We start from the raw sequence: 10000 nt of genomic DNA, 5'->3' as shown, positions 1-10000 counted from the left end.
AGTGTGTGTGTGTGAGAGTGTGTGTGTGTGAGAGAGTGTGTGTGAGAGCGTGTGTGTGAGAGCGCACTGGCAACGCATTTGGGGTAAACCCTCACCCATAGCAAACTGGAATAGGCTCCAGCAGATCCATGACACGGATGGATGATAGATGATAGATGATAGACCATAGTGTACACACACACACACACGCCCCCTCCTGGGCGGGGCCCTACCTTCATGACGTGGGGGTTGGTGCAGGCAGCAGAGCACTGAGACTCGCTGATTAAGTTGGGTTCAGAGTTGGTGCTGCAGAGACACTCGTGTCTCGCTCCCAGGCCCCCGTAGCGGTGAGACGCCATGAAGCACACGCTGTTACAATGGTCACGCGTAAAGTTTCCAGGGGTGGAGGATGAGAAAATGACCAGCTCGCTCCGCCCCCCTCCTCCAGTGCTGCTGTCCTCCAGACAAGCTGCATAGTTTAAACCTGCAGACGGAGGAAAGCTTCTCAGAACTCATCAGCATGAAATGGAAAAGTGTTTATGCATTCATGATCCTCCCTCATTAGACAATTTGTTTGAGGCATATCATAATATACAAATAATTTAGCATCATAACAAATGCTTTGGATCGCTGGTCTGCGTTGCCTCTGCCCCTCCTCGGGCGCAGAGAATCTACTCGCATGAATGTCAATCGGAGTACCGAAATCAAAATTTGAAGGAATAGACAAAATCATTTCAATATTCATAAGGCAGGGAAAGCATCCCTGAATAAAATACAAAACACTCCAAAGACTAGGAAGAGGGAGGACTTAATCTTCAAGAAGATACAGGAAGGTTAGAAGGTTAGAAGATGTGCACTGACCCACGACTGCCTTTTGTCAATATTCATCTCAGGGTTTAGTGGACTAACGGACCAACGGACGGACTAACGGACGGACTAACAGACTAACGGACTAAAGTCTTGTCATTTGGAAGGGTCAGAATTACATTTAAGTTATCGACCAATCGCTGTCTAGCATTGGGCATATTAAAAGCTTCACACCAGGCAGGATGGAAACGGGCTTCCTAAAATGGGCTGAAACCCTAACCCTTATTAACATAAATCAACTAATTGATCATGACTGTTTATTGTCATTCCAACAGCTAAGAAGACATTACCAACTTAATAAAAATGATTTCTTCGGGTACCTGCAAAGACGGTCTTTCTTGATGTCTCACAGAGAATGGAAATAAAGACATTAGAAATGTCCTGACACAAATTCAAAATTGAGAAGGAGATAAAAAAGTCATGACTTGTATCGATGGCTCAAATCAAAACAAGCCCATGAGTCAGATTTAAATTTAGATCATCATGTCAGATGATGAGTTCTTCTTTAAATGTCTTCTTCCAGCATTTATTATCAACATGTATGAAATAGCCCCAACGCTTCATAACTGTTTGAACATGTCTGCATCAGGGTGCGTTTGTTTCCTACCACAGGTGAGGAGGCTGATGTTGAGGAGGGGGCGGTGGCGGAGCTCAGGCGGGTGGTCACAAAGCATCGCCTCCGGGCGTCGGACCTGCACCCCTTTCTCCTGGAGCCAACTGACCAGCCGGAAGAGCTTACAGTCGCACTGGAAAGGGTTCGAGCTCAGGTCGCTGGGGGCAGAGGACATGGGGTCAATGCCCACTGACATGCAGACCAGCTGATTATCAAAACACTGTTAACAGTTAAACTACATTTAATGTTGTGACAGCTGGAAACAGGATTTAAGACTCAGTGGGGTTCCATGTAAAACTAGTGCAGCTAGCCGCTAGCACAACAGCTAGCTCCACTGAGGAGGTGTGGCCCTCATACAGGTGTGATTCTTACATCTGCGTCAGGTTACATAGGTTGTCACAGAGCCTCTCTTCAATGGCGGTGATCTGGTTGTTGCTCAAATTGCTGAAAGAAGCAGAGGAGCAGGTTAATCAATGATCCCAAACGGCTTCTGATCAAATCCACACAAACACCATGACTCCATTGAACTGATCAATCCAACAAGAAACAACGACAAGCAAGGAGAAGCAACAAGAAACAACGAAAAGCAACAAGAAACAACAAGAAGCAACAACAAGAAGCAATAAAAAGGAATGAGAAGCAAGGAGAAGCAACAAGAAACGAGAAGCAACAAGAAACAAGAAGCAAAAAGAAACAACAAAAAGCAACAAGCAATGAGAAGCAACAAGAAGCAACAACAAGAAGCAACAAAAAGCAATGAGAAGCAACAAGAAGCAACAAGAAGCAACGAGAAGCAATGAGAAGCAACGAGAAACAACGAGAAACGAGAAACAACAAGAAACAACAAGAACCAACGAGAAGCAACAAGAAACAACAAGAAGCAATGACAAGCAACAACAAGCAACGAGAAGCAACGGGGAGCAACAAGAAGCAACGAGAAACAACGAGAAGCAACGAGAAGCAACGAGAAACAACAAGAAGCAACAAGAAACAACAAGAAGCAACAAGAAACAACAAGAAGCAATGAGAAGCAACAAGAAGCAACGAGAAACAACGAGAAGCAACGAGAAGCAACGAGAAGCAGCAACAAACAACGACAAATAATGAGAAGCAACGAGAAGCAACAACAAGCAACACGAAACATCAAGAAGCAACAAGAAACAACGAGAAGCAACAACGAACAACGACAAACAACGAGAAGCAACAAGAAGCAACACGAAACAACAAGAAGCAACAAGAAACAACAAGAAGCAACGAGAAGCAACAAGAAACGACAAGAAGCAACGAAAAGCAACGAGGAGAAACGAGAAGCAACGAGAAGCAACAAAAAGAAGCAACAAGAAGCAACACGAAACAACAAGAAGCAACAAGAAACAACAAGAAGCAACAGGAAATGACAAGAAGCAACGACAAGCAACGAGGAGCAACGAGAAGCAACGAGAAGCTACAAGAAGCAACAAGAAGCAACAAGAAACAACAAGAAGCAAAAAGAAACAACAAAAAGCAACGAGAAACAACGAGAAGCAACGAGAAACAACGAGAAGCAATGAGAAACAACAAGAAACAATAAGAAGCAACAAGAAGCAACAAGAAACAACAAGAAGCAACAAGAGGCAACAAGAAGCAACAACAAACAACAAGAAGCAACAAGAAACAACGAGAAACAACACGAAACAACAAGAAGCAACAAGAAGCAACAAGAAGCAACGACAAGCAACGAGGAGCAACGAGAAACAACAAGCAACGAGAAGCAACAAAAAGCAACAAGAAACAACAAGATGCAACAAGTAACAACAAGAAGCAACAAGTAGCAAGAAGAAACAACGAAAAGCAACAAGAAGCAACAAGAAACAACAAGAAGCAACAAGCAACAAGAAGCAAAAAGAAACAACGAAAAGCAACAAGCAACGAGAAGCAACAACAAGAAGCAACAAAAAGCAATGAGAAGCAACAAGAAACAACAAGAAGCAACAAGAAGCAACGAGAAGCAACGAGAAACAACGAGAAGCAACGAGAAACAACAAGAAGCAACGAGAAGCAACAAGTAGCAACAAGAAACAACGAAAAGCAACAAGAAGCAATGAGAAGCTACAAGAAGCAACAAGAAGCAACAAGAAACAACGAGAAGCAACAAGAAACAACAAGAAGCAAAAAGAAACAACAAAAAGCAACGAGAAACAACGAGAAGCAACGAGAAGCAATGAGAAACAACGAGAAACAATAAGAAGCAACGAGAAGCAACAAATAGCAACAAGAAACAACGAAAAGAAACAAGAAGCAACAAGAAATAACAACAACAAGAAGCAATGACAAGCAACGAAGAGCAACGAGAAGCAACGAGAAACAACAAGAAGCAACGAGAAGCTACAAGAAGCAACAAGAAGCAATAAGAAACAACGAGAAGCAACAAGAAACAACAAGAAGCAAAAAGAAACAACAAAAAGCAACGAGAAACAACGAGAAGCAACGAGAAACAACGAGAAGCAATGAGAAACAACGAGAAACAATAAGAAGCAACAAGAAACAACAAGAAGCAACAAGAGGCAACAAGAAGCAACAAGAAACAAGAAGCAACAAGAAACGAGAAGCAACGAGAAGCAACAAGAAGCAACAAGAAGCAACAAGAAGCAACAAGAAACAACGAAAAGCAACAAGAAACAACGAAAAGCAACAAGAAGCAACGAGAAGCAACAAGAAACAACAAGACGCAACAAGAAACAACAAGAAGCAACAATAAACAACGAAAAGCAACAAGAAGCAACAAGAAGCAACGAGAAGCAACGAGAAGCTACAAGAAGCTACAAGAAGCAACAAGAAGCAACAAGAAACAACGAGAAGCAACCAGAAACAACAAGAAGCAAAAAGAAACAACAAAAAGCAATGAGAAGCAACAAGAAGCAACAAGAAACAACAAGCAACAAGAAGCAAAAAGAAACAACGAAAAGCAACAAGAAGCAACGTGAAGCAACAAGAAGCAACAACAAGAAGCAACAAAAAGCAATGAGAAGCAACAAGAAACAACAAGAAGCAACAAGAAGCAACGAGAAGCAACGAGAAACAACGAGAAGCAACGAGAAACAACAAGAAGCAACGAGAAGCAACAAGTAGCAACAAGAAACAACGAAAAGCAACAAGAAGCAATGAGAAGCTACAAGAAGCAACAAGAAGCAACAAGAAACAACGAGAAGCAACAAGAAACAACAAGAAGCAAAAAGAAACAACAAAAAGCAACGAGAAACAACGAGAAGCAACGAGAAGCAATGAGAAACAACGAGAAACAATAAGAAGCAACAAGAAACAACAAGAAGCAAAAAGAAACAACAAAAAGCAACGAGAAACAACGAGAAGCAACGAGAAGCAATGAGAAACAACAAGAAGCAACGAGAAGCAACAAGAAGCAACAAGAAACAACAAGAAACAACAAGAGGCAACAAGAAGCAAAAAGAAACAACAAAAAGCAACGAGAAACAACGAGAAGCAACGAGAAGCAATGAGAAACAACAAGAAGCAACGAGAAGGAACAAGAAGCAACTAGAAACAACAAGAAACAACAAGAGGCAACAAGAAGCAACAAGAAACAACAAGAAGCAACAAGAAACAACAAGAAGCAACAAGAAGCAAAAAGAAACAACGAAAAGCAACAAGAAGCAACGACAAGCAACAAGAAGCAACAAGAAGCAACAAAAAGCAATGAGAAGCAACAAGAAAGAACAAGAAGCAACAAGAAGCAACGACAAGCAACGAGGAGCAACGAGAAACAACAAGAAGCAACGAGAAGCAACAAGAAACAACAAGACGCAACAAGTAACAACAAGAAGCAACAAGAAGCAACAAGAAGCAATGAGAAGCAACAAGAAACAAGAAGCAACAAAAAGCAATGAGAAGCAACAAGAAGCAACAAGAAACAACAAGAAGCAAAAAGAAACAATGAAAAGCAACAAGAAGCAACGAGAAGCAACGAGAAGCAACAACAAGAATCAACAAAAAGCAATGAGAAGCAACAAGAAACAACAAGAAACAACAAGAAGCAACGAGAAGCAACGAGAAACAACGAGAAGCAACGAGAAACAACAAGAAGCAACGAGAAGCAACAAATAGCAACAAGAAACAACGAAAAGAAACAAGAAGCAACAAGAAATAACAAGAAGCAACAACAAGTAACAAGAAGCAATGACAAGCAACGAGGAGCAACGAGAAACAACAAGAAGCAACGAGAAGCTACAAGAAGCAACAAGAAACAACGAGAAGCAACAAGAAACAACAAAAAGCAACGAGAAACAACGAGAAGCAACGAGAAGCAATGAGAAACAACGAGAAGCAATGAGAAACAACGAGAAACAATAAGAAGCAACAAGAAGCAACAAGAAACAACAAGAAGCAACAAGAGGCAACAAGAAGCAACAAGAAGCAACAAGAAACGAGAAACAACGAGAAGCAACAAGAAACGAGAAGCAACGAGAAGCAACAAGAAGCAACAACAAACAACGTCAAACAACGAGAAGCAGCAAGAAGCAACAAATAGCAACAAGAAACAACAAGAAGCAACAACAAGTAACAAGAAGCAATGACAAGCAACGAGGAGCAACGAGAAGCAACGAGAAACAACAAGAAGCAACGAGAAGCTACAAGAAACAACAAGAAGCAACAAGAAACAACGAGAAGCAACAAGAAACAACAAGAAGCAAAAAGAAACAACAAAAAGCAACGAGAAACAACGAGAAGCAACGAGAAGCAATGAGAAACAACAAGAAGCAACGAGAAGCAACAAGAAGCAACAAGAAACAACAAGAAACAACAAGAGGCAACAAGAAGCAACAAGAAACAACAAGAAACAACAAGAAGCAACAAGAAGCAAAAAGAAACAACGAAAAGCAACAAGAAGCAACGACAAGCAACAAGAAGCAACAAAAAGCAATGAGAAGCAACAAGAAAGAACAAGAAGCAACAAGAAGCAACGACAAGCAACGAGGAGCAACGAGAAACAACAAGAAGCAACGAGAAGCAACAAGAAACAACAAGACGCAACAAGTAACAACAAGAAGCAACAAGAAACAACAAGAAGCAATGAGAAGCAACAAGAAACAACAAGAAGCAACGAGAAACGAGAAGCAACGAGAAGCAACAAGAAGCAACAACAAACAACGTCAAACAACGAGAAGCAACGAGAAGCAGCAAGAAACAACAAGAAGCAACAAGAACCAACAAGAAGCAACACGAAACAACAAGAAACAACAAGAAACAACAAGAAGCAACGAGAAGCAGCAAGAAACAACAAGAAGCAACAAGAACCAACAAGAAGCAACACGAAACAACAAGAAACAACAAGAAGCAACAAGAAACAACAAGAAGCAACGACAAGCAACGAGGAGCAACGACAAGCAACAAGAAGCAACAAGAACCAACAAGAAGCAACACGAAACAACAAGAAACAACAAGAAACAACAAGAAACAACAAGAAGCAACAAGAAACAACAAGAAGCAACGACAAGCAACGAGGAGCAACGACAAGCAACGAGAAACAACAAGAAGCAACGAGAAGCAACAAGAAGCAACAAGAAACAACAAGACGCAACAAGTAACAACAAGAAGCAACAAGAAACAACGAAAAGCAACAAGAAGCAACAAGTATCAAGAAGAAACAACGAAAAGCAACAAGAAGCAACAAGAAACAACAAGAAGCAACAAGAAACAACGAAAAGCAACAAGAAGCAACGAGAAGCAACAAGAAGCAACAAGAAACAACGAAAAGCAACAAGAAGCAACGAGAAGCAACAAGAAACAACAACACGCAAACAAGTAACAACAAGAAGCAACAAGAAGGAACGAGAAGCAACAAGAAGCAACAAGTAGCAACAAGAAACAACGAAAAGCAACAAGAAGCAACAAGAAACAACGAGAAGCAAGAAGAAGCAACAAGAAGGAACGAGAAGCAACAAGAAGCAACAAGTAGCAAGAAGAAACAACGAAAAGCAACAAGAAGCAACAAGAAACAACAAGAAGCAACAAGAAACAACGAAAAGCAACGAGAAGCAACGAGAAGCAACAAGAAACAACAAGAAGCAACAAGAAACAACGAAAAGCAACAAGAAGCAACGAGAAGCAACAAGAAACAACAAGACGCAACAAGTAACAACAAGAAGCAACAAGAAGCAACAAGGAACGAGAAGCGACAAGTAGCAACAAGAAACAACAAAAAGCAACAAGAAACAACAAGCAACAAGAAACAACAAGAAGCAACAAGAAACAACAAGAAGCAACAAGAAACAACAAAAAGCAACGAGAAGCAACGAGAAGCAACAAGAAACAACAAGAAGCAACAAGAAACAACGAAAAGCAACAAGAAGCAACGAGAAGCAACAAGAAACAACAAGACGCAACAAGTAACAACAAGAAGCAACAAGAAGGAACGAGAAGCAACAAGAAGCAACAAGTAGCAACAAGAAACAACGAAAAGCAACAAGAAGCAACAAGAAACAACAAGCAACAAGAAACAACGAAAAGCAACAAGAAGCAACAAGAAACAACAAAAAGCAATGAGAAGCAACAAGAAACAACAAGAAGCAACGAGAAACATGTATCCCTCTTTCTCTCTCTCCTTCCAGCAGGCTTCATAATGAGGCCGTTGTGTGGTGGTTTTGGAAGGATCCGATGGAAACCACGAGAGTCCTCTCTCATCACTCACACACACACGCACACACACACGCACGCACACACGCACGCACACGCACGCACACACACGTACACACACACGCACGCACACACTCTAATGCCCCGTCAGTGAGGTAATGGGAGGAGATGGAGGAATAGCAGTAAGCTATAATTGAACAGAATCACTCTGTAACTGTGTGCAGGTGTGTGCGTCTGTGTGTGTGCATGTGTGCAGGTGTGTCTGTGTGTGTGCATGTTTAGAATCCAGACTAAATAAGTTTTCCTTCCCCCATCCCCTCTCCTCTCCTCCCCTCCCCTCCCCTCTCCTCTCCTCTCCTCTCCTCCCCTCTCCTCTCCTCTCCTCTCCTCTCCTCCCCTCTCCTCTCCTCTCCTCTCCTCTCCTCCCCTCCCCTCTCCTCTCCTCCCCTCCCCTCCCCTCTCCTCTCCTCCCCTCCCCTCCCCTCCCCTCCCCTCTCCTCTCCTCCCCTCTCCCCCCCTCCCTGACTTACATGACTGACAGTGGCCCACAGCAGAACACTCCTCTGGGGAGAACATTGATCCTGTTCCCTTGCAGGTACCTGAAACAGATATAAATGAGAGGACTCGGTTGTAAAGCTGGATCTGGTTCTTCAGGTTCCTTGGGGGGGGTGCAGTTCACTCACAGTTCTCTGAGCCCAGTGAGACGGTCCAGCAGGCCGGTGTCAACGGAGGAGATGTGGTTCCTGGAAAGATCTCTGAGGAGCAGACACAACAAGTCCTTAAAATGACAGCACACACAGGTGTGTGTCTGTTCTCAGTCATCCAGGTGTGCGTCTGTTCTCACACAGGTGTGCGTCTGGTCTCACACAGGTGTGCGTCTGGTCTCACACAGGTGTGTGTCTGGTCTCAGTCATCCAGGTGTGCGTCTGTTCTCACACAGGCGTGTGTCTGGTCTCACACAGGTGTGCGTCTGTTCTCACACAGGTGTGTGTCTGGTCTCACACAGGTGTGTGTCTGGTCTCACACAGGTGTGTGTCTGTTCTCACACAGGTGTGTGTCTGGTCTCACACAGGTGTGCGTCTGGTCTCACACAGGTGTGCGTCTGTTCTCACACAGGTGTGTGTCTGTTCTCACACAGGTGTGTGTCTGGTCTCACACAGGTGTGTGTCTGTTCTCAGTCATCCAGGTGTGCGTCTGTTCTCACACAGGTGTGCGTCTGTTCTCACACAGGTGTGCGTCTGGTCTCACACAGGTGTGTGTCTGGTCTCAGTCATCCAGGTGTGCGTCTGTTCTCACACAGGTGTGCGTCTGGTCTCACACAGGTGTGTGTCTGGTCTCACACAGGTGTGCGTCTGTTCTCACACAGGCGTGTGTCTGGTCTCACACAGGTGTGCGTCTGTTCTCACACAGGTGTGTGTCTGGTCTCACACAGGTGTGTGTCTGGTCTCACACAGGTGTGTGTCTGGTCTCACACAGGTGTGTGTCTGTTCTCACACAGGTGTGTGTCTGGTCTCACACAGGTGTGTGTCTGTTCTCACACAGGTGTGTGTCTGGTCTCACACAGGTGTGTGTCTGTTCTCAGTCATCCAGGTGGAGGTACATCACAAGTCTGAAGACGGTTCACCTTCATCTTCTTCAGGTCTGAGAGACGTGTCCTCCTGCTGGAGTGTCCAGATGTGTTTACATAAAAAAGCTAAGCCACTCCCTGTGATCACATGACCCGGACTCTGAGAGGTGATCTGTGAGCGACAGCCAATCACAGCTCTTCTGACGTTCACCTGGACACCACTTCAGGAAACCGCGGGCATCCCAACGGAGCCGGCTGGACGTCCTGCTTCACACTCAGCAGGTGAAGCACCTCCATTCCACCTCCCTCAGCAGAGGAGGAGCTCCTCTGTGCCGGGACTCGGGAGG

The 10000-nt window shown here is 43.7% G+C and overlaps 1 protein-coding gene across 1 annotated transcript in view; it reads right to left on the bottom strand.

Annotated features, from left to right (window-relative positions):
* Positions 1-10000, bottom strand: part of pkd1a (polycystic kidney disease 1a) — a 66079-nt gene that overhangs the window by 39110 nt on the left and 16969 nt on the right. Inside the window, 5 exon segments of the mRNA XM_068750915.1 lie at positions 213-463; positions 1454-1617; positions 1832-1903; positions 8617-8685; positions 8770-8841. Coding sequence (XP_068607016.1) covers positions 213-463; positions 1454-1617; positions 1832-1903; positions 8617-8685; positions 8770-8841 — 628 coding nt within the window.

The sequence above is a fragment of the Brachionichthys hirsutus genome, chromosome 17, assembly GCF_040956055.1.
Source record: "Brachionichthys hirsutus isolate HB-005 chromosome 17, CSIRO-AGI_Bhir_v1, whole genome shotgun sequence".
Classification (NCBI taxonomy): Eukaryota; Metazoa; Chordata; class Actinopteri; order Lophiiformes; family Brachionichthyidae; genus Brachionichthys; species Brachionichthys hirsutus.
This window is presented reverse-complemented; position numbering and strand designations above follow the sequence as displayed.